General features: G+C 41.0%; 1 protein-coding gene across 1 annotated transcript in view; it reads right to left on the bottom strand.

The window, feature by feature from the left end:
• Positions 1-223: 223 nt before the first annotated feature.
• dis3 (DIS3 exosome endoribonuclease and 3'-5' exoribonuclease) overlaps positions 224-23,582 on the bottom strand; it is a 64,818-nt gene continuing 41,459 nt past the window's right edge. The window contains exons 13-21 of the mRNA XM_069890570.1: positions 22,400-22,484; positions 21,251-21,378; positions 20,513-20,599; positions 19,702-19,858; positions 16,791-17,005; positions 10,528-10,696; positions 7,675-7,833; positions 4,622-4,744; positions 224-428 (exon numbers count right to left, since the gene is read on the bottom strand). Coding sequence (XP_069746671.1) covers positions 333-428; positions 4,622-4,744; positions 7,675-7,833; positions 10,528-10,696; positions 16,791-17,005; positions 19,702-19,858; positions 20,513-20,599; positions 21,251-21,378; positions 22,400-22,484 — 1,219 coding nt within the window. The 3' untranslated portion in view covers positions 224-332. The remainder of the gene's footprint in view (positions 429-4,621; positions 4,745-7,674; positions 7,834-10,527; positions 10,697-16,790; positions 17,006-19,701; positions 19,859-20,512; positions 20,600-21,250; positions 21,379-22,399; positions 22,485-23,582) is intronic.

Genomic DNA, 23,582 nt, shown 5'->3' with positions numbered 1-23,582 from the left:
TTCTTAACTGATCATGCCAACAAAACCATGAATCTCTTAAGAATACATTTTCAAAGCGAGCCAAAGTCATGAAGAACCACCCATCATCCTGGTCACCACTTCTCACTTCAGGCAAAGGGTGCAGAAGCCTGAAAACCATTTTGTTCCATTATCTATCAGACTCTTGAACCTCCCTTTATAGCACTAATCATGGACTAATTGGAATAAAAACTTTATTTATACATTTTTTAAAAAGTTTATTCAAAAGATATACATAACATGTAAATCATACAAATTACTTCCTCGTACACAAGTATTTAATTGTCTAAAATTTGGCATAGAACAATCGCCAATCAGATTTCCTCGCTTCGCCTGGCTTTCTTCACTTCAGGTTCTTCGCGAGCAAGGTTTTCCTGAGCAGCAGTCTTTTGAACACTGACTCCAGGTATCTGTCACAAGAAATGAATTTCAAAGCTTGTACATTCAAGTCTTCCAATAAAAACAGAAAACAAACCAAAAATTTGAATGAAAGAAATTCGAGTTAAACTATGCATTTCAGAATTAATTTGCTTCGAACTAAAGTTGCCAATTGCCAAACATTTCGTTTAACATTGTTTTTAAAAAGATCGTTGAAAACATGGGAGAAATTTAAAATAGCAACAAGGAAGATTAAACTACCAGTAAACGATTCACCCAAGAGCAGAGACCATGACACACAAATTTAGCTCATAGAAAGATGAAATTGATTAGATATGACTAAATAGCAAACATACTACCATATTTGACGGCATACAAGACCGGCAGGTATATAAGTCCCCCATTTCAACAAGGAACATTAAGAATTTTTTTTAGTGTATTTATGGGTAAATGTCTCTCAATTCTTCGACCATCTGTACAAGCCACTATAAAACATAGAAGATAGGAGCAGGAGTAGGACATTCGACCCTTCGAGCCTGCTCCGCCATTCGAGATCATGGCTGATCTTAAAGTTCAGTACCCCGTCCCCGCCTTCTCTCCGTAACCTTTAATACCCTTATACTGAAGAAATATATCTAATTCCCTCTTAAATATATTTAATGAACCTGCCTCTACTGCCCTCTGTGGCAATGAATTCCACAGATTCGCCACCCTCTGGGTAAAGAAATTCCTCCTCATCTCGGTCCTAAATGGCTTGCCTATTATCCTCAAACCATGGCCCCGGGTTCTGGATTTTCCCATCATTGGAAACATCCCATCTGCATCCATTCTGTCCAGTCCTGCCAGAATTTTATATGTCTCTATGAGATCCCCTCTCAATCTTCTAAACTCCAGTGAGTACAATCCCAATTTGCGCAATCTTTCCTCATAAGTCATTCCTGCCATTCCAGGTATCAGCCTGGTGAATCGCCTCTGCACTCCCTCCATTGCAAGAACATCCTTCCTTAGATAAGGTGACCAAAACTGCACACAATACTCCAGGTGGGGTCTCACCAAGAACATTTCAAAATCAAGTAATTTAATTTCACAACAGATCAGAATCGTAGTTTTCATATTTTAAACAGTGACACCACATGAGAACCCAATTCTTTAATCCGCGGAATAGCTTATAGCACGGTGTCTATGGACCCCAAACTGCTAAGGGGGCGAGCTGATGACAATCAGCCAGCAACCCAACTCCCCGTGCATAACAGTCCCCCACCCTGCTGCCCCTGACCCCGGCACGTTCTAATGAGGTTTTCTTTGGCTTGGCTTCGCGGACAAAGATTTATGGAGGGGGTAAATGTCCACGTCAGCTGCAGGCTCGTTTGTGGCTGACAAGTCCGATGCGGGACAGGCAGACACGATTGCAGCGGGTGCAGGGGAAAATTGGTTGGTTGGGGTTGGGTGTTGGGTTTTTCCTCCTTTGCCTTTTGTCAGTGAGGTGGGCTCTGCGGTCTTCTTCAAAGGAGGTTGCTGCCCGCCGAACTGTGAGGCGCCAAGATGCACGGTTTGAGGCGATATCAGCCCACTGGCGGTGGTCAATGTGGCAGGCACCAAGAGATTTCTTTAGGCAGTCCTTGTACCTTTTCTTTGGTGCACCTCTGTCACGGTGGCCAGTGGAGAGCTCGCCATATAACACGATCTTGGGAAGGCGATGGTCCTCCATTCTGGAGACGTGACCCACCCAGCGCAGCTGGATCTTCAGCAACGTGGACTCGATGCTGTCGACCTGTGCCATCTCGAGTACTTCAACGTTAGGGATGAAAGCGCTCCAATGAATGTTGAGGATGGAGCGGAGACAACGCTGGTGGAAGCGTTCTAGGACCCGTAGGTGATGCCAGTAGAGGACCCATGATTCGGAGCCGAACAGGAGTGTGGGTATGACAACGGCTCTGTATATGCTTATCTTTGTGAGGTTTTTCAGTTGGTTGTTTTTCCAGACTCTTTTGTGTAGTCTTCCAAAGGCGCTATTTGCCTTGGCGAGTCTGTTGTCTATCTCATTGTCGATCCTTGCATCTGATGAAATGTTGCAGCCGAGGTAGGTAAACTGGTTGACCGTTTTGAGTTTTGTGTGCCCGATGGAGATGTGGGGGGGCTGGTAGTCATGGTGGGGAGCTGGCTGATGGAGGACTTCAGTTTTCTTCAGGCTGACTTCCAGGCCAAACATTTTGGCAGTTTCCGCAAAACAGGACGTCAAGCGCTGAAGAGCTGGATCTGAATGGGCAACTAAAGAGGCATCGTCTGCAAAGAGTAGTTCACGGACAAGTTTCTCTTGTGTCTTGGTGTGAGCTTGCAGGCGCCTCAGATTGAAGAGACTGCCATCCGTGCGGTACCGGATGTAAACAGCGTCTTCATTGTTGAGGTCTTTCATGGCTTGTTTCAGCATCATGCTGAAGAAGATTGAAAAGAGTGTTGGTGCGAGAACACAGCCTTGCTTCACACCATTGTTAATGGAGAAGGGTTCAGAGAGCTCATTGCTGTATCTGACCCGACCTTGTTGGTTTTCGTGCAGTTGGATAACCATGTTGAGGAACTTTGGGGGGCATCCGATGCGCTCTCGTATTTGCCAAAGCCCTTTCCTGCTCACAGTGTCGAAGGCTTTGGTGAGGTCAACAAAGGTGATGTAGAGTCCTTTGTTTTGTTCTCTGCACTTTTCTTGGAGCTGTCTGAGGGCAAAGACCATGTCAGTAGTTCCTCTGTTTGCGCGAAAGCCGCACTGTGATTCTGGGAGAATATTCTCGACGACACTAGGTATTATTCTATTTAGGAGAATCCTAGCGAAGAGCAGCGTGATTCCCCTGTAGTTTGAGCAGTCTGATTTCTCGCCTTTGTTTTTGTACAGGGTGATGATGGTGGCATCACGAAGGTCCTGAGGCAGTTTTCCTTGGTCCCAACAAAGCTTGTAAACCTCATGCAGTTTGACATGCAGAGTTTTGCCGCCAGCCTTCCAGACCTCTGGGGGGGATTCCATCCATACCTGCTGCTTTGCCACTTTTCAGTTGTTCAATTGCCTTATATGTCTCTTCCCGGGTGAGGACCTCATCCAGCTCTAGCCTTAGGGGCCGTTGAGGGAGCTGGAGCAGGGCGGAATCTTGGACTGAGCGGTTGGCACTGAAAAGAGATTGGAAGTGTTCTGACCATCGGTTGAGGATGGAGATCTTGTCGCTGAGGAGGACTTTGCCGTCTGAGCTGCGCAGCGGGCTGTACACTTTAATACCATATGGAACCTTTCCCCACAGCAAGCAACATGCTCACTCTGCACTCTCGTAGCAACTGCAGTCCCTTGGCCTCCTGCAACTCCTTACCTCTCTGCCGAAGCAGCAGTGCGGCCACAGTGCCACACCACTCAGCCTAGCAACTGGCTCATCTGCCACCAGGCCCAGGCCCAAGTCAGGCCATTGCTTCTCCCTGGCAATGTTCAGCCCCCAGTGCCCACCACACATACACAGGGTCCACCGGGAAACTATGGCTGGCGAACAGGAGCCGTGCACAGGATCTGCTGGGAAACTGCAGACAGCAAACAGGAGCTGCGACAGACTAAGGAAATTTCAACTTCGCATATGAGACCCGGGGGGGGGGGGGGGGGGGGGGGGGATATATTGGAGTCAATTTTTGGGGGAAAAAAGTGGGTCTTATATGCCATCAAGTATGGAGAAAAATATTATTACATTGAAATTATCAAAACATTCAATTTTGCCAGATGCTATCTGACTTATAAAGGCACATGGTAGAAATCACCTCGAGATTCATTTCACCACATCTTTACCTTGGATCTTTTTATAAATCAGCAAATTACTCTTTGGCGCAGAGCATTTAACACATTTTGGTGCTGGACCATGTTCTCTTGCAGAATGAGGGAATTCAATATTTATCATGACTTGTATAAGGACAGAACAAAATTAAAATTTAGCTGAACTGAACAAAGAACTCTCGATAGAATGGAAATGCTGTAACGGACTTGACACAGCACAGGGCACAATGGAAACGGAGCACCCAGTTTGTCGAAAGGATGTTGGAGAAAAGTGGGAAATTTCAGTTTGGAAATGCAAATGAATTTTAGAATTTACTCTCTTAATTATTAAAGTAAGAACAGAAAGATCAAATGTTGGATTACTTTGAATACAACTGTGTTGCTGTGGAGAATGTGACGCCACATTTAATTTGAACTCAAATTAATTCTTACCACTGGTTCAACCAGTCCCATTCTAATCTTCTGATGCTGTATATTTGATGCATCCACAGTGATTGTCACAGTTACCTGGTCAAACATTTTAAATAATCTTCCTTCAACTGTTAAAGAGGGGATCTGTAAAATCAAGAGAAGTTGGGACACAATTTTTAAAAAGGTTTACACATTATTCAACTCAGCATCTCTGCAGTTCCTATAATTGAATCACATTTCCATTTCCAGAGTTGTTTCTTTTAAAATTTAAAATAATTTTAACATGACATCTGCTCATCTCAATTGATAGTATCTGATTAGCAAACTTACGTTTATTCTCATGATATTTAATGTTTCAAACATGATTTGTATAATCAACATTAACATACAATAAAACAGAAACTTGATAGATAATCTTCAATACCCCTATATCGTTTAGATTATCAAAATCAAAAGGAAGCCACTGCACAAATAAACTGTCCAATGACTGCATAGTATTTTCCCCCTTGAATTTTTATTAATTCCCAACTACCATGCACAGAATGCAGCCAGACAGGACACTCTCAACTGTTCTCCTGTAAAAGTTTGTCATGATGGGGTTCAGTAGCCTTGGCCTCCCCTGCCTCCTGAGGAAGTGTAGGCACTGCTGCACTGTCCTGACTAGTGTGAAGGTGTTGGGAGTCCAGGGAAGGCCAAGGAACTTTGTGCTCTCCCCTCTTTCCAAAACAGAATCATCCACGACAGAACCGTTGGAGAATCTTTGTCCTCCTGAAATCCACAATCATCGCCTTGGTCTTGCCCACATTAAGACTCAAGTTATTCCCCTCACATCATTTTACAAGCCCTTCAACCTCTTCTCTGTAATGCTGATGAGGCCAACTACTGTTGCATCATCCGCAAATATAATTATTCTGTTTGGAGATGATTCTGGCAGTGCAATTGGGAATCAGCACCATGAAAAGAGCACACAGCCCTGAAGATTGTCAGTACTCAGGGTGATGGGGCTTGAGGTTTTCCTGCCAACCCAGACAGACTATGGTCTTTCTTACAACCTTTTACAGGGCCACAGTTGAGAGTGTGGCTGCATCATGGGAGGTGCAAAGCATCAGATCAGAAGTCTACACAGAGGATCATTAAAACAGCCGAGAGGATCACTGGGGTCTGCCTTTCCTGCAGAGATGACATTGACTGGGAGCACTGACTAAAAAGAGCTCAAAAGAATTATGGAAAACCCCTTTCACCCAGCGCACTGCATCTTCAACTCACTACCCTCAACAAGCTACAAGAGCATCAAATCAGGACTGCCAGGCTAGAGAAAAGTTTCTTCCTACAAGCAGTGAGACTGATAAACAGTATCCTATAACCATGACAATCATCCCAAATATTTATTTGGATTATTTATGTCATCTTTATGTATTGTGTGTTTTTGTGAGAGCACTATGGACTGGAGAGGCACTGTTTTGTCATGTTGTATATGTATTATCAAATGACAATAAACTTGAACTTGATAAGGACTGAAGTTGACAAATCCACAGATTTTGGAAGGTCCTCGTTGACTATTTAACATTGTAGGAAATAAGAAAAGGCAATAGGAACTTCAGAGCCCTTCTCATTTATGCAATAAAACAGCAAATAGTCATCCCTCTGCACTCTCTTCTTACACTATCATATCCCTAAAAACACTTAGTTTTTGGGCAACTTCAGAATGCCTTGAATAATCTCCAACTGAGAATCAACAAGGTATCATATTCCAAAGATTCAAGAATACATCCCCTTCTCCATCAGGCTGAAATGCCTTGACTCTCAGAATCTGTCCTTTCACGCTCTCTAAAAACTTTAAAAGCTTTACAGATTAACTCAATCTTCTAAAAAACAAATCAAGGAAATATGTGCTGAATCTAGAGATGCACTCTAATTCCCCAATCAACTTAATATTTATTACAGATTCTCTGCAAGTGAGAAAGGTTGGTATAAAGTTATACAGGTCAAAAACCCCTTACCTGAAATGCATGGGACCAGAAATGTTTCGGATTTTGGAGAAACATTTAAAAAATGCACTCATTAACTCAGACTTAAAGATACATGCATTCACATTACAAATAATTATATATACACAAATTAACTGAAGTAGACATATTGAAAAATCTACACTACAGGTCCATAATCTTTGATCCAAAATTCTGAAAACTGAAAACTCTGAAAATGATCATTTTTTCCATGGATCTCATCTGCACACCAAACCTCGTGTTTGGTGCCAAACAAGACCCGATGCAACCCACCCTCGTGTCTCAGTGCTCTTACCAAGCAGACATGCCTCTGCTGCTCATGGACTGAAGACTGAGAAAATGTCAAAAAGAACTGCAGTCTCCTATGGGTAACAGAAAGAACCAGAAAAGGAAGTGTCTGTCATTATCAATAGTGCAGAAAGTAGAGTTATTGCAGAAGCTTGATCGTGGTGTATCTGTGCGGCGTCTTACTGAAGATTTTGGTGTGGGAATTACCACCATATGTGACTTAAAGAAGCAGAAAGATATGTTGTTGAAGTTTTACAGTGACAATGATGACCGGAAACTAATAAAAAATAGGAAAACATTGCATAGGACAAAAAAAAAACACAGATCTTGACCGTGTATTCATTGAGTGGGTTCAACAACGAAGAAGTGAATGTATACCACTGATTGATTTGATGGTCATGAAACTTCATTTGCCACCTCCCTCCACCCCCCAAAGTTGGAATGTTTCTTTGTTTTGCGTGAATCTGAAATCAGCGCAGTTGCTTAGCACCAATATCCAAAGATTCCAAAAGTATCTGGTCCCAAGGGTTTCAGATAAAAGATTATGTACCTGCACTGTACCCACTACATCCTATTTTCCGATTGGGATTTATGAACCCTATGTCATATTGCATTTTACCTTTCGGGACCACAGATGAAAAAAGTTTGGGATTTTGGATCATTTTAGATGCAAGGTATTCAGATAAGGGGTACTCAACCTGTACAAGGATCGAGAATAAAATACATCTTAAACTAATGAGCAATAACTAATTGTAAGAAGACTGGAAACAAGTTTGGTACCTCTTCATTGTAGTGCATCTTTGGAGATTGTTTGCCTTTTTCTTCAAAGAAAACTGTACCCTCCAATCCAAACTTTGGAATTAGCACCACAATGGCATTCTTTTTCACAAACAGAATGTAACCAGTTTCATCAATAATTTGTTTCTTTTTAAAGAATAACTGAAATAACAATGGATAGAGATCAATACTTCCTAATAAATACATACCAAAACAATGTTTAAAACTGACTTTGCACGTTAATTTATAGTCAACATAAATTCCTTTGAAACTAGAATATTACTACGATAGAACTTTGCTCATTTTAATCAGAATAATGAAAATAAGCTTAACACATGCAAGCAGTTTTAAAAGTAGTGATATAAACTATATGTGGATCAAGAATAAAAATGACCTTAAGTACACTACCAAAGTAAAATACAACTTCAAAAATAAGAATGGTCTTGGAAAGATGATGCCAACTAGGGAAAGATGAACAGCTGGATCTCTTGACTGGAAAAGGTCCCTGAGGGTTAAATCAATAAAAAATCTGCAAAATTAAGAAAGGTTTCAGAGGATATTACCAGATGAATGCTGTAACAAAACTAAAGCACATCAGAATAAGGTAATTACGAATAAATTAGGTACAAAACTCAGGGGAAGAATAAAACACTTCTTTAATAATCCTGATGAGAATGTTGAACTAGAGCATGGATTGACTGAGGTTAGTTTGCAGGGATGCACTCAAAAAGATGAGGATCTGATGAAAATGGATAATGCTTGAAAGTTAGAGAAGTCAAGTAGTATGCTTGAATGGAGCACTAATGGTCACTGACTCATGGTCAGCGTTTTGTGAGCAAGTACCTGCAATTGTCGCTAAAACTGAAGTGCATGATTAAATCTGAACGCACCGAAATGCGTCCATAGGAGATAAAGATCTATTGTTGACATTTAGGGTCTGAGCCCTTCTTCAGGAATCAACAGGAAATCTCAGAATACAGATAATGCTGGTTGGAGGAGGAATCCAGACCCACAAGAAGTGTTAATTGGTTATGATAAAGGGAGAGGTGAGAATTGATTAAGTCTATGAGAAAGGACACAGGGAAAAGGGAGAGACAGAGCTGAGAGAAGGCGATAGAGGAAAAAGTGAGGGGGGGGGAGGGGGGTTAACGAAAGCCAGGCAAGTCAATATTAATGCCATCCGATTGGAGGATTATGAGGTGTTCTTCCTCCAATTTGCGGGTGATCTCAGTCTGGCAGTGCATTCGACCATGGACAGACATGTCAGCAAGGGAATGAGATGGGGAACTGAAATGGGTGACCGCTGGGAGATCCACACTGTTGTGGCGGACAGAGCTGAGGTAATCAATAAAGCAATCTTGCAGTCTGTGCGAGGAATCCTGTCCTTGTTGCATGGGGAAGGGGGGGGGGGGGGCGGAGGGGGCCAAGGCAGATGTATGGGCAATAGAGGATATGTGGTTGCAAACTGAGGGAAAGCCATGTTGTTTGAAAAACATCTATGATGATCTGCCATTAAAGTACTCTTCATGGGTACAGATGCAACAGACACAGAATCCTCTTGTCCTCACCTACCAGCCTCTGCATTCAACACATCCTCCTCCACCATTTTCACCACTGACTAAGTGATTCCACCACCAAACACATATTCCCCTCTCCTCCTTCCACAGGGATCACTCTCTTTGTGACTCCCTTGACTACTCCCTTCCTGCCAATCATCCCCTTGGTACCTACCCTTGTGACCGAAGGAGATGCTGCACTTGTGCCCACATTTCCTCCCTCACGACCATTTGGGGCCTAAACAGTCTTTCCAAGAGAAGCAACATTTCACTTATCAATCTGGAGGGGTCATCTACTCATCTGGTGCTCCTGTTGTAGTCTCCTCTACATCAGAGAGACTGGGAGATCACTTCGTTGAGCACCTTGGCTCTGTCTGCCACATTAGCACGGATCTCGCAGTGGCCACCCTTTTCAACTTCCCATCCCATTCCCTTGCTAACACATCTGTCCATGGTCTCATGGACTGCTGGCCTGAGACCACCTGCAAATTGGAGGAAAAACACCATCTTCCGACTGGGCACTCTCCAACCGAATGGCATTAATATTGACTTTTGTGGCTTTCGTTAAACCCCACCTTCCCCAAACTTACTTCTTCCCCTGTCACCTTCCCCCAGTTCTGACTCTCTTCCTTTTCCCTGTCTCAATTTGCAGGCTTAATTCTCACCACTCCCCTTATAATATCCAATTAACACCTTTTTGTGGGTCTGGATTCCTCCCCCAACCAGTATTGTCTGAATTCTGGGATTTCCAGCTTCTGGCTCATTCTGCTTATTCCCTGAAGAGGGTCTCAGGCCCGAAACGTCGGCGATAGATCTTTGTAACCTATGGACGCTGAAAGACCGGCTGAGTTCCTCCAGCATTTCGGTACGTTTTCTACTACAATCACAGTGTCTGCAGACGTTTGTGTTTCACTCATGATTATTGGTAAATATGATGCTTGTACATTCCTGTAATATGCTGATACTAGTCTATTCTGAACTTTATATTAAAAAAAAAAGCAATCGACAAGTTCTATAGTTACTAAATTACAACCATCAGAAGTTACCCAATCTTCTGCTCTGCGGTTGCACTACATTTCTGAGAGAAATCTAGAAAAGTAGCAGTGAAAAAAAGAAAAATATAATGAAAAAACTTGGGTTACGTATTCTCCATTTAGCCCAGAAATTAAAACTTCTTGCCCAATAAATATATGCAAAACCCTTCTTTAATGGAACAGTTGGAAACACCATGAAGCTGTTATGAGGAATAAATTAAAAAAAATTGAAATATGTTTGAGTAAATGTTATGCCATTTTTTTACCTGAGTATGAAATGCCACAGAAGCTCGCTGGGAATATTGTGCCATCTTGTGACGATAATTGAGGTTATTACATAGAACTTGCTGTTTGTGCTTGTCCATGATGTCTGGGTAGGTGGAGTCAGCTTTGATTGCCACAGCTAAGAGACGATGTACTATGATATCAGAATATCTACAATGAGTCAAAACACAGACAAGTGACTTAAATATCAAACAATACCCATCATTGGCCAGAAATACAGAAGGAATCTGCGAAGATCCAAACATCATCATATTATGTACATTGAATATAACAGCCCAGATTTTGCAGTGGTCTTTTGCTTAGGCAAATTCCAGGATCGGGGATGATTGGCTTTAACTCCAGTTTTACAGGTTGTGAAGTGGCTTGAGAGTAATCTAGTACCCACACATTGACAACGTCCCATCATGTTCACTTCTGCATTGCTTGTGAAGGGACTTCCAATCCTGTGCCATCCAGAATGCTCGTATTCGTGCAAGTGATAGCAGCCTTGGGCTTTTCATGTCCATATAGCTTACTTTAGAAACTCTTAAGCTCCAATCATTGATCCAATACACCTTGAGGTTTTCATTTTTCTTGAACAGAATGGATTGAAATCGCTTGAACTAAGGCACTTTTCAAAAGATTACAAAGTACAACAAAACCCAATATCCAGAGTTCAAGCAACTGGCAGCCTCAAGCAATGGGCAAAAAAACTTGAAGAAAATAAATAGGTAAAAAAATACACAACTTTAAAATTGGCACACCTCGCCGCTAGTTCGCCAATCAGGCATTACACAGTCTCAAGAAATCGGGGATAACCAACTAGCATAATACATTGTAGATGCTGGATACTGGGGGTTTTACTGTAGTTTCACAATAAAATGTTCTGAAAGACTTAGTTACACAAGGTCTAGGTCGACTATGATACTGAAGGATGTCATAATTTCTGCTAAATGAGAGCTCTTAAGCGCTGCCACAGCTTCTACTTAGGCAAATATGTATTTTCTTTAGACAACACTTAATATGATGTTTAAAAGATTACTGAAAAGTGACTCTAGGTTTCCTGTCTGCAAGAATTATTTGAGGTTAGCTACTCAGACAGATGAAATACATCAAAGCTCCAGGACGTCAGAGCTACTTTCAATTGATATCCAACAGCAGCAAGCATCAGCTGAGGGGAAGTTTCTGCCATTGGGTTTACTGGTCTTTATGGGGAGCATTTGAGGTCAGCAGATAGTATTGTTGCTTCTCAAAACAGAGAAAAAAAAAGTACAATGAAACATTAAATAAAGGAAGATGAATGACATTTACTTGACAGTTTAATCAAAGTGAACTTCTTACTAAAAAGTAAAGAATTAAGTCCGTCCAACTAAATAAAACTTGCAGTTTTAAGAAGAGGTCACGTTCAGTATGTTTCACACTAAATAATTTGTGGAAAAGACAATTTGTCCTTGAGAATTCAATCCAACAAGAGAATCATTTCTTCCACCCAATTATCCTGATCTATAGCAAGCATCTGAACATTCATGTCCCGATGAGATCATCTTCATTAAAGTGATTTCTTAGTAAGGCAGAATTCTTTTTTTTCCTTCTATTTTCAATCTTTTTTTTTTATTAAACATATTACATGAGGAGAATAGAATACACAATCAGATAGTAAAAACAGAAACATCAATCTATTGCAATCTATAACATTATAACATATTGAACAATATTATCCCTTTCTCTTCAATTTGGAATATTCAAAAAAGAAAAACAATTGTTAAAACCCCATCTAACCAACCAAAGTTAACAAAAAACACCAAATAAAAAGGCTGGGAGGCCTAACCCGAGAGCTCACTACAACAGATCAATACAAACATTATCTAGCCTTTACCAATTAAAAAAAAACAACAGAAATCCAGAACAGTCTGGAAGGTAAAGACAAAATACAAATGAACTCATACGAAAAGAGTTTATAAAAGGATGCCAAGTCTCTTCAAACTTAACAGAGGTATCAAAGGTGCATCTTCTAATATTTTCTAAAATTAAATATGACACAACTTGAGAGAACCATCACATCAAAGTAAGTGACTTAGGATCTTTCCATTTAAATAAAATGGCTCTTCTGGCCAAAAATATAGTAAAGGCTTCAACCTGATGTGCAGAAGTGGGAATTTGACCCACTTCTTGAACTATAATTCCAAACATAGCAGTCAATGGATTAGGTTATAATCTAATACCAATATATATCTGTCCAATACAGAGCAAGACCAAAACATATGTGCTAGTGTGGCCAATGTAATTTACATCTATCACACATAGGACACTAGGAAAGATATGGGCCAATTTATCTTTTGACACATGAACCTAATGTACCACTTTAAACTGAATCAATGCATGTCAGGCACATAATGAAAAGGTATTAATCATTCCAAAATCTTTTCACGAAGTTCCTCTGGGAGAAGTGACTGAAGTTCCAATTCTCAAGCTCCTCTAATTTTAATCATTAGAGATCGATTGCAATTTAATAAATTATTGTAAATATTACCTATTAAACCCCACATCTCCATCGGGCACACAAAACTCAAAACGGTCAACCAGTTTACCTATCTCGGCTGCACCATTTCATCAGATGCAAGGATCGACAATGAGATAGACAACAGACTCGCCAAGGCAAATAGCGCCTTTGGAAGACTACACAAAAGAGTCTGGAAAAACAACCAACTGAAAAACCTCACAAAGATAAGCGTATACAGAGCCGTTGTCATACCCACACTCCTGTTCGGCTCCGAATCATGGGTCCTCTACCGGCACCACCTACGGCTCCTAGAACGCTTCCACCAGTGTTGTCTCCGCTCCATCCTCAACATCCATTGGAGCGCTTACACCCCTAACGTCGAAGTACTCGAGATGGCAGAGGTCGACAGCATCGAGTCCACGCTTATGAAGATCCAGCTGCGCTGGATGGGTCACGTCTCCAGAATGGAGGACCATCGCCTTCCCAAGATCGTATTATATGGCGAGCTCTCCACTGGCCACCGTGACAGAGGTGCACCAAAGAAAAGGTACAAGGACTGCCTAAAGAAATCTCTTGGTGCCTGCCACATTGACCACCGCCAGTGGGCTGATAACGCCTCAAACCGTGCATCTTGGCGCCTCACAGTTTGGCGGGCAGCAACCTCCTTTGAAGAAGACCGCAGAGCCCACCTCACTGACAAAAGGCAAAGGAGGAAAAACCCAACACCCAACCCCAACCAACCAATTTTCCCTTGCAACCGCTGCAATCGTGTCTGCCTGTCCCGCATCGGACTTGTCAGCCACAAACGAGCCTGCAGCTGACGTGGACTTTTTACCCCCTCCATAAATCTTCGTCCGCGAAGCCAAGCCAAAGAAACCCTTATGGGAAGGATTCAAATGTCAACCAAATCAGGTTGATAATGTGGGAAATTCAGGTAATATTCAAAACACTTCTAACCTGGAAATAGCTAAAAAAGGTGACTTTAGATATTATATCAAAAGATATTAAACATCCACCTATAAACAGATCTAAGAAAATAGACAATTCTTTTTCTTTCCCAAAAAGAGGTTTGATCCATTATAGACAATGAGAAAAAAATAGATGTGATAAACAGTACTTGATAAACTATTTTTCTTTAAAATAAAAAAAATTGCGAAATTGAAACCAAATACGTAAAGTATGTTTAAGCATTAGGTTAAAGGCATGTCTGCTAATCTTAGAAATTGTAAAAGGAAGAGCAGCTCCCAATAAGGAAGCTAATGAATACCTCTGTACAGATTTCAATTCCAAATCTATTGTTAGAGTTCTGTGTTGTGTATTGACCATCATCACCCTGTACAAAAACAAAGGCGAGAAATCAGACTGCTCAAACTACAGGGGAATCACGTTGCTCTCCATTGCAGGCAAAATCTTCGCTAGGATTCTACTAAATAGAATAATACCTAGTGTCGCTGAGAATATTCTCCCAGAATCACAGTGCGGCTTTCGCGCAAACAGAGGAACCACTGACATGGTCTTTGCCCTCAGACAGCTCCAAGAAAAGTGCAGAGAACAAAACAAAGGACTCTACATCACCTTTGTTGACCTCACCAAAGCCTTCGACACCGTGAGCAGGAAAGGGCTTTGGCAAATACTAGAGCGCATCGGATGTCCCCCAAAGTTCCTCAACATGATTATCCAACTGCACGAAAACCAACAAGGTCGGGTCAGATACAGCAATGAGCTCTCTGAACCCTTCTCCATTAACAATGGCGTGAAGCAAGGCTGTGTTCTCGCACCAACCCTCTTTTCAATCTTCTTCAGCATGATGCTGAACCAAGCCATGAAAGACCCCAACAATGAAGACGCTGTTTACATCCGGTACCGCACGGATGGCAGTCTCTTCAATCTAAGGCGCCTGCAAGCTCACACCAAGACACAAGAGAAACTTGTCCGTGAACTACTCTTTGCAGATGATGCCGCTTTAGTTGCCCATTCAGAGCCAGCTCTTCAGCGCTTGACGTCCTGCTTTGCGGAAACTGCCAAAATGTTTGGCCTGGAAGTCAGCCTGAAGAAAACTGAGGTCCTCCATCAGCCAGCTCCCCACCATGACTACCAGCCCCCCCACATCTCCATCGGGCACACAAAACTCAAAACGGTCAACCAGTTTACCTATCTCGGCTGCACCATTTCATCAGATGCAAGGATCGACAATGAGATAGACAACAGACTCGCCAAGGCAAATAGCGCCTTTGGAAGACTACACAAAAGAGTCTGGAAAAACAACCAACTGAAAAACCTCACAAAGATAAGCGTATACAGAGCCGTTGTCATACCCACACTCCTGTTCGGCTCCGAATCATGGGTCCTCTACCGGCACCACCTACGGCTCCTAGAACGCTTCCACCAGCGTTGTCTCCGCTCCATCCTCAACATCCATTGGAGCGCTCACACCCCTAACGTCGAGGTACTCGAGATGGCAGAGGTCGACAGCATCGAGTCCACGCTGCTGAAGATCCAGCTGCGCTGGATGGGTCACGTCTCCAGAATGGAGGACCATCGCCTTCCCAAGATCGTATTATATGGCGAGCTCTCCACTGGCCACCGTGACAGAGGTGCACCAAAGAAAAGGTACAAGGACTGCCTAAAGAAATCTCTTGGTGCCTGCCACATTGACCACCGCCAGTGGGCTGATAACGCCTCAAACCGTGCATCTTGGCGCCTCACAGTTTGGCGGGCAGCAGCCTCCTTTGAAGAAGACCGCAGAGCCCACCTCACTGAAAAAAGGCAAAGGAGGAAAAACCCAACACCCAACCCCAACCAACCAATTTTCCCTTGCAACCGCTGCAATCGTGTCTGCCTGTCCCGCATCGGACTGGTCAGCCACAAACGAGCCTGCAGCTGACGTGGACTTTTTTACCCCCTCCATAAATCTTCGTCCGCGAAGCCAAGCCAAAGAAAGAAAGAAGATTGACCTATGTGTTGTGTGTTTTTTGTGTTGGAAAGTGACAGTTTGCCATAGAGAGCCAAGGTGAAGGTGGACTGCTGAGAGAGTGGGAGACAGACTGAGCATGTGCAGAAATGATCTAAAAATTTCTGGAATTTGATGACAAACCACCACTGCTGAGTGGTGCTGTGAAGTGGAAGGAGGCCCAAGCAGAGTCACTGTCTGGGAGGCAGTTTAGAATGTTGGGCATTTAAAAAGGAATGAACATTCCAAAGGCAGCCAGAAGGATCTGGACCAAGCCATTGTTCCTCTCTCTGCAAGCAACACAAGAAGACAACTTTGAATTTTGTGTTCTCTCTCTCTCTCTCTCTCTAAGATCTTTTGGCTTCAGTTTACCAAACAAACTGAATTTTGTTTATGATCTTTCCTTCAGTTGAGATCGAAATTTTGTTTGTTTCGTGTTTAAGTTTTTCTGTGGGCTGGTTGGAAATATAACTTAGACTTTAATTACATATGTTATATTTAGGCAGGGGAATTTATTAGTTTTACACTGTTATAGAAATTTGCATAGTAACCAGTGGGCATTGTTATAAAAGGGGGGGATTTCAAATTAAAGTTTGAAGGTGAATTTTGTTAAAATAATTGTTCATCTTTACCCATGTGATATGCCTTCTTTATGGTTGCTAGTTTGATCTTATAACACTATCCAAACATTCATGTCCCAATGAGATCACCTTCATTAAAGCAATTTCTTAATAAGGCAGAATTCTGATACATGAACATTTATTTTTGCTGATAGCACTAAGATTAAAAATCAATGCCTCATACAAAATCAATACCTTCTGATAGGTGATGTGAAGTGAGTATAGATGGGTGAAGCCAGTCCAAAATGGTGAAAGTCAGTATCCATTCCTGAGCAGAAGTAGATAGCCTGCATCATACAACGTGTGGTCAGAATTCGCAGGAGTGTATTCAAATATGGGAATCCAGGTACCTCTGCTTTATCCAATGACTCTGCCAAGGCCTTTGCTGAATCAGTCTTGATTACTAGATTCTGAGAATAACAGAAAAAAAAAACTTTTGTATTTAATTTAGCAATAGCTTTATACGATTTGGTACACAATGCACATACAAGTACACCCTGACTTATGGCCTACCCGACTTATGTCCATCCACACTAAAGACCAAATTTTAAAAATATATAATATATAATTTACACAATTTTTGTTGCATTTGACAAACTATAACAGGGATATAGGTAGGACATGCATGAGCGAAAATGTGCATATTTACCTAGTTATTCGGCGTCCTGGGGCCCATAGGCTGGACTTTGCCATCTTGATTCCTGTGTGTATGTTAGTCTTCAGTTAGCATACGTGCCGTGGGTTTATGTATTGGAATTTGGTTGGTGCATGCTTAAGAGTTAAAGGCACGAATTCAATATTGCCAGAGTGCTTAACTCTCCCATAACTCCAATACATGAACCCACCACACAAGCACCAAGCAAATTCATTTACACGAACCTACCCTGCATGCGCCAACCAAAGACTAATACATGTGCACAAGAATGCACATTTTGGCTCTTACATGCTTTGTATCCTTGTTATAGTGTATCAAATATGACAAAGATCTTTGATGAAAAACGATTTGATTGAAAAGTTTGCTTTAAAACTTTGGTACTCCCATTGCGGTTATAAGTTGGGGACTACCTGTAATGAGATGCAATACAGAAACAGGTCCTTTGGTTCCTTGAGTCTGCATCAACCACCCATCCATTTTTACATGAATGCTGTCATAAAACCAAATTATATTAGGAGAAATTTGCAGTAGTCAAATGAGTGGAAAGAGAAGTAAGGGAACCGGAGCCCTGGCAAGTGGAAAGGAAGCAAGGGAACAGGAGCCCCAGCAAGCGGGAATTGCAAACATCGCCTAGTGAGCTAGATGCCAAACCATTGGGACTTTTGAGTGGATAGATTGTATTCCACAATTAACTGAACTGAAAATGTAAGGAATACATTTAATTTAAAGTTTGTTGATAAATGTGGTAGAACAGATAGACATTAAAAATGCAAGTACAGTACATTGCAAAATTATGCACATATACACATATCTGATGATTTACAAGAAAATGAGGTATTGATATAAGATTAGCCAGTGAATGTAGTATTTATATTTAAGAAGGGAAATTTATCAAATTTAGAAAATGATAAATCTAATGAATTTCAAAAAGGCCTTGCTTGCCAACAGTGAAATCGTTGAAGAGGTAACAAAAAAAATCTTGTCAATACTTATATTTTAAGAGGCCTTGGATGTTGCACTACATTATAAATTAATGAAGTGCGAGCATGCAGTGTGAAGGGCAAGCAGTAAAATTAATGGTTGGCTGGATTTGAAAGGGAGCAGATAAGCTCACATATGCATATGATAGTGAACTCTATCATTGTTCTGTACAAATGCACCAAAATTCCTACATGCAGCAGCTAAACAGGTACGGACATAAAAAACACCAACTACCACAATTTAAATTGTTACCCCAATACAGAAAGAGATAATAAAATAAACCATAGATAAATAAATATTCAGTGAGCACAAGAAAAAAATGGGAATTTATTTCAATGGTGAAGACAGATCTTTAGTGGACCAAGAGAAATTTCTGATTTGGGTTGTAAGGGGAGGTTCAAGAGGCTGATAACCATTGGATAAAAACTGTTCATGAATCTGGAAGTGCTGGTCTTCAGGCTTCTGTACCTTCTGAAATTAGCAGTGAGAAGAGGTTATGCCCAGGGTGATGGGGTTCCTTTATGATATTGGCTGCCTTCTTGAAGCACCACCTACATAAGTGCCTTCAATTGATGGGAAATCCGAGAATGTGGCCATGTTTGGTACTTTCTGCAGCCTTTTGTGTTCCCTGGGCACTCAAGTTACCAAACCAGGTCATGACGCAACCAGTCAGTATACTTGTCACAGTGCACCTGTAGAAGTTTGATAGAGTATTCAAAGACATGACAAATCTCTTCAAACTTTGTAGAAAGTTGGTGTTCCTTCTTCACAGCTGCCTCCATGTGCTGGCTCTAGGAGAGATCTTCCAACATATGAATTCATGGTCCCTCAGGGTCATCTTCCCAAAGTCCAAAATAGGCTGCTTGGACTTGTTAATGTTGTGAGCAAGATTTTGTTCTGCCACCACCCAACATGTAAATAATTCTGGACACATTATTGTAAAAGGAGAAGGTACAAACTTCTTATCAGAAATATGGAGTTTTACCTGTCAAGAAATGCTGAAAAGGTTGAGGTAATTTTCTCTTCAAAAGAGAAAATGAGGTAAGGCAGGACAAAATTGATGACTTAATAAATACCTTTATGGACTGCTTTGTCAGATTTGCACAGGGCAAGCATTTTCTCTTGTAAGCCTGAGCAAAACTAAGAGGCATCCATGAGGGCAAAATGAAATCAAAAAGGGGAATTTAGAATAAACAATGATGATGGTCTAGATGCCACTATTAGAGTCATTGAGGGGATATCAGAGATGCATACAAAGCTAGCTAAGCAAATGAAGGAAAAGGGATTAAATGATCACTTGCAAAAGTTAGAATGATGAGGCTTTAATTATCCCATTTCTCCTCCATCAGAATTAAGAATTGCTCATGACAATTCACTGATGCAACATCTCAAATCTGCACTTTATTCAAGGAATAAAATTAAATTAAGGAAAAAAAAATCAATCAATAGAATATAGTGTCTTCTACTCACTTTGGAATTTGCTGCTTTAACAAGGATGTCATAATTAGATGGAGGAGATGCTGGGTGTTTTCTGAGGAGTGCACATTCTGGGAATTCTTCATAAATCTTCTGCGCAACTGAGATATTGGCCAGCAACATGAACTCCTCTACTGTTGAATTGGTTTCTCTGTTGTGAAACAAACAATGTTATTTCAGTTTCCAGAACTTATAACAATGGATTTTTAACAAATTATCTTGGTCCTTCATTTAAAAAAAAAAATCACATATTTTTAGTTTTAATGATGTGGCTAGGGGACTGACCTTAATTTCACTTCAGTTATGAAATGGAAGAAAAATTGGATACAAGTTCAATGCCATTCCAAAAAATCATGGCTGTTCCTTTACCATTTTTCTGTCCAATTCCTCCACACAGTGCAAGTATCCTAAAAGTTGAAGAATTGTGTTGTACTCAGCCATGAACATAAACAACTGACTGATTATACAGTGGATTGGAAAGCATGGAGTGATGGCAAAAACCCATGTCTTTGCAACTTACAAAAACCCCATAAAGAAAGTTTCATTGCCTTCCAGACAGAAATGCAAAAACAAAAATTATTTCAGAATATGGTTTGAAAATAATTTGCAGATATAATTTATTTAGATTCACATCATCAACATTCAGGGGCTGCATTCATTAAATAAATTTTACAACATTAACTGCTTAAAAATTAAATCTGGAATAGTGTCCAGAAATTCGTTAGCACTGACTAAGACAATAGAATCTGCAAGATGCCAGAAACTAGTTCCAAGATTTCCTAAATTCAAATTTGGAGGTACTTACTTTAACTCTTTGGTTTGCAGGTCAATTGGATCATGAGTCTCACTGTCCATGTGAAATCGGACTTCTGGGGAAGATAACGTCAGAGCACTGAAAGCACAAAGCAGATTTCATTGAAAATTCATTCCGATTCTTTGAGGTAAAACTGGCATTCAAAACGAATGAACAAATTCACCAGCTGCATGAATAATAGCTATTTTACATCTCAAAGAAAGCTTATCCCATGCTTTCTAAAGACAGACAAAGCACAGGACAAACTGCTTGAGGAACTTCCAGTTTCCTCCAGATTCCAGCATCTGCAGTCCCTTCTGTCTAAAAGGCACAGAAACTAATTGTCTATTCAATAACTGAGTACAAGCCAAGCAGAATTGACAAACTCCAAATTAATTTAATTCTACACCTTGGTGGGGGAATAATGTCAAACTTAAATTGCTTTTGCTGTAATTGAAATTGTGTATACTTTCTTCATTAAAAAGATATTTATTTACCAGTTATCATACAAATTTTGACATATATTGGGAAAGTGCTACTTTTTTGCAAATTGTGCCCCACAAACTTTTAAAGCTTGAAACACAATTCGATTTTACATCTTATTTAAAAGAATACTTCTGACAGAAATGTACTCTTTCGGTAAAACATTTTCGCAATCATGGAACCTGAACTCATAACATATGTTGAGTATCTGATGGTGGAAATAATCCTGAGTCACAGATCCATTACAGCTTCATAAAGTTCACTTACCCATTGTCAATCCTCTTCTTTTTCAGAATCTTTGCCAGTTTATTTAAGCGACGAAGTCCTTTTGTGACCTCATCATTCATGTTTTCATCGTCGATTCTCATCTGCGCTTCTGCATATGTAAGTGATGCCTATAACATAAATATCACAATCAATATTTAAAAATAAACTCCAATAAAACTCACAGGGCTGTTAATTAATTGTCATTAAAATGCTTAATCAGTACAATGACAAATTAACTAGTTTTTTTTGTAACACACAAAGGGTGCTGGAGAAAAATCAGCAGGTCCCATAGCATCGATATGTAAACAAAAATTGACCAATATTTTGAGCCTGATACCATCATCAAGGTATGAGCAAAAAGGAGCGAACCACCTGAATAAAAAGGTGTGGGGAGGAGTGGATGGGGGTGAGGAGAGGACAGGTGGGAAGGGGCAGGAGAAGAGTACAGGCCAACAGGCAAAAAGTCACTGGTATGTAAAGGGCAAAGAAAAAAGAGGTAAAATAGGGGGAGGAGGGTAGGGGAGGTTAGCTCTCTGAACATAGAGGAAATGGGATGGAGAGCTGGAGAAAAGGAGACAGATAATAGAGAAAGAGAGAGATGGGAGGGACCTAACTGAAACTGGAGGTCAATGTTAATGCCATCTGGTTGGAGAATGCCCAGTCAGAATATAAAGTGTTGTTCCCCCAAATTTGTGGGTAGCCTGAGTCTGGTAGTGCATGAGGCCATGAACAAACATGTTGGCGTGTGAATGGTGTGCAATTAAAATGGTTGGCCACTGGGAGGTCTCTACAACTTTCTTCCTGAGTTGCTGGAGTGGTCAGCTACCTGCAATACTGATAACAAGGATTCCAGGCAATGGGCACTTGACAATGACTCAAGTAGTCAGTACATCAGCTGGAATGAGAGAGAACAGAAGGAATCCTGAAGGGTTAATGAAATGGACGTCACATTGTGGGTCCATGTTGGGTGCTTGTTAGAGAAGATGGAAAGGAGAGAGGAGACAACAAGGGAAAGGGAAATACGGGAGCTTGAAGTATTATAGAAACTGGAGCATGATGGTCCTCTTCCTTATTTTACTTTTCCCCTCTTGCTAGTTTTCTCTCCCCAAAAGGTGTTCCTCGATAAAATGTTTAGAAAAGTTCTTTTACCTTAGAATTAATAACACTTTTTGTAAACATGGTATGCAAGATTTCAGCATTTTGTGTCATTTCCCAAATACATGAAAATGCAAACCTGGAAAAGGAAAATAAAAAGAGAAAATACATTAAATTGTTATCAATTTCAAAGATCAATAAATTTATCATTACACAATTGATATCCTTATTTGCAAGTTGAGAATTTATTCTCAGCCTTGTTACCATCTTACTCTAAAATCACAAAGCTGGAGAAACTTAGCAGGTCAAACAATGTCCTTTCTATATCAAGATACATAACCAATGTTTTGGGCTTGATCCCTTCATCAGGCATGAGCAAAAAGCAGGCAGATGCCTGAATAAAATGATGGGAGCGACAGGGGGAGGAGCAGCAGGCAGATGCCTGAATAAAATGATGGGAGGGACAGGGGGAGGAGCACAGGCTTAAGAGTTAAGAGTCAATAGTCAAGTCTATTGTCATTGATTGCACAAGTACAACCTAACAAAAGAGCATTCTCCGATTCTTGGTGCAAAACACACAGATACACCACCAGACGTAACACATTTACAAACAATACATATGCAGGACAAGTATTTTATCTATAAAATAAATAAACAAACATTGTTTTGTACAGAGTCTTAAATGGTTAGTATGAGTGGTTCCTTTGGGCGTTCAGCATTCTCACTGCCTATGGGAAAAAGATGTCTCTCAGCCTGATGCTGGTTGATATTCCTGGATCTCTTTCTCAATGCGAGCAGCTGAAGGATTCTGTGTGGAGGGTAGAAGGTTTTGTACGTCCTCTTCACACAACAATTGTGGTAGATCACATCTTTTGGGGGAGGGAGGGGCAGTGAGGGGAAAGACTCCAGTGATCATCTCTGCTGCTGCTCTTATGATCCTGTCAATTGACCTTAAATCCATTTCTCTGCAGCAACCGTACCACACTGTGATGCAGCTAGCCAGGATGCTCTCAACAGATCTCCTGTTGAAGTTTGACAGAATGATGACCAGGCAAGCCTTGCCTGCTTCAGTCTTCTCAGGAAGTGTAGTCACAGTTGCACCTTCCTGACAAGTCAGTAGATGTGTGTCCATAAGTCATTTATTAAATGAATTTCAAGGAGCTTGGTGCTCGCCACTACAGAGTTGTTGATATGCCGTGGCTGTTCCAGGTCCTGAAATACATGATCATTTATTTTG

This window comes from Narcine bancroftii, chromosome 7 (assembly GCF_036971445.1).
Source record: "Narcine bancroftii isolate sNarBan1 chromosome 7, sNarBan1.hap1, whole genome shotgun sequence".
NCBI classification, from domain to species: domain Eukaryota; kingdom Metazoa; phylum Chordata; class Chondrichthyes; order Torpediniformes; family Narcinidae; genus Narcine; species Narcine bancroftii.
The sequence above is the reverse complement of the archived record's forward strand: the minus strand, read 5'-3'. Positions and strand labels throughout refer to the sequence as shown.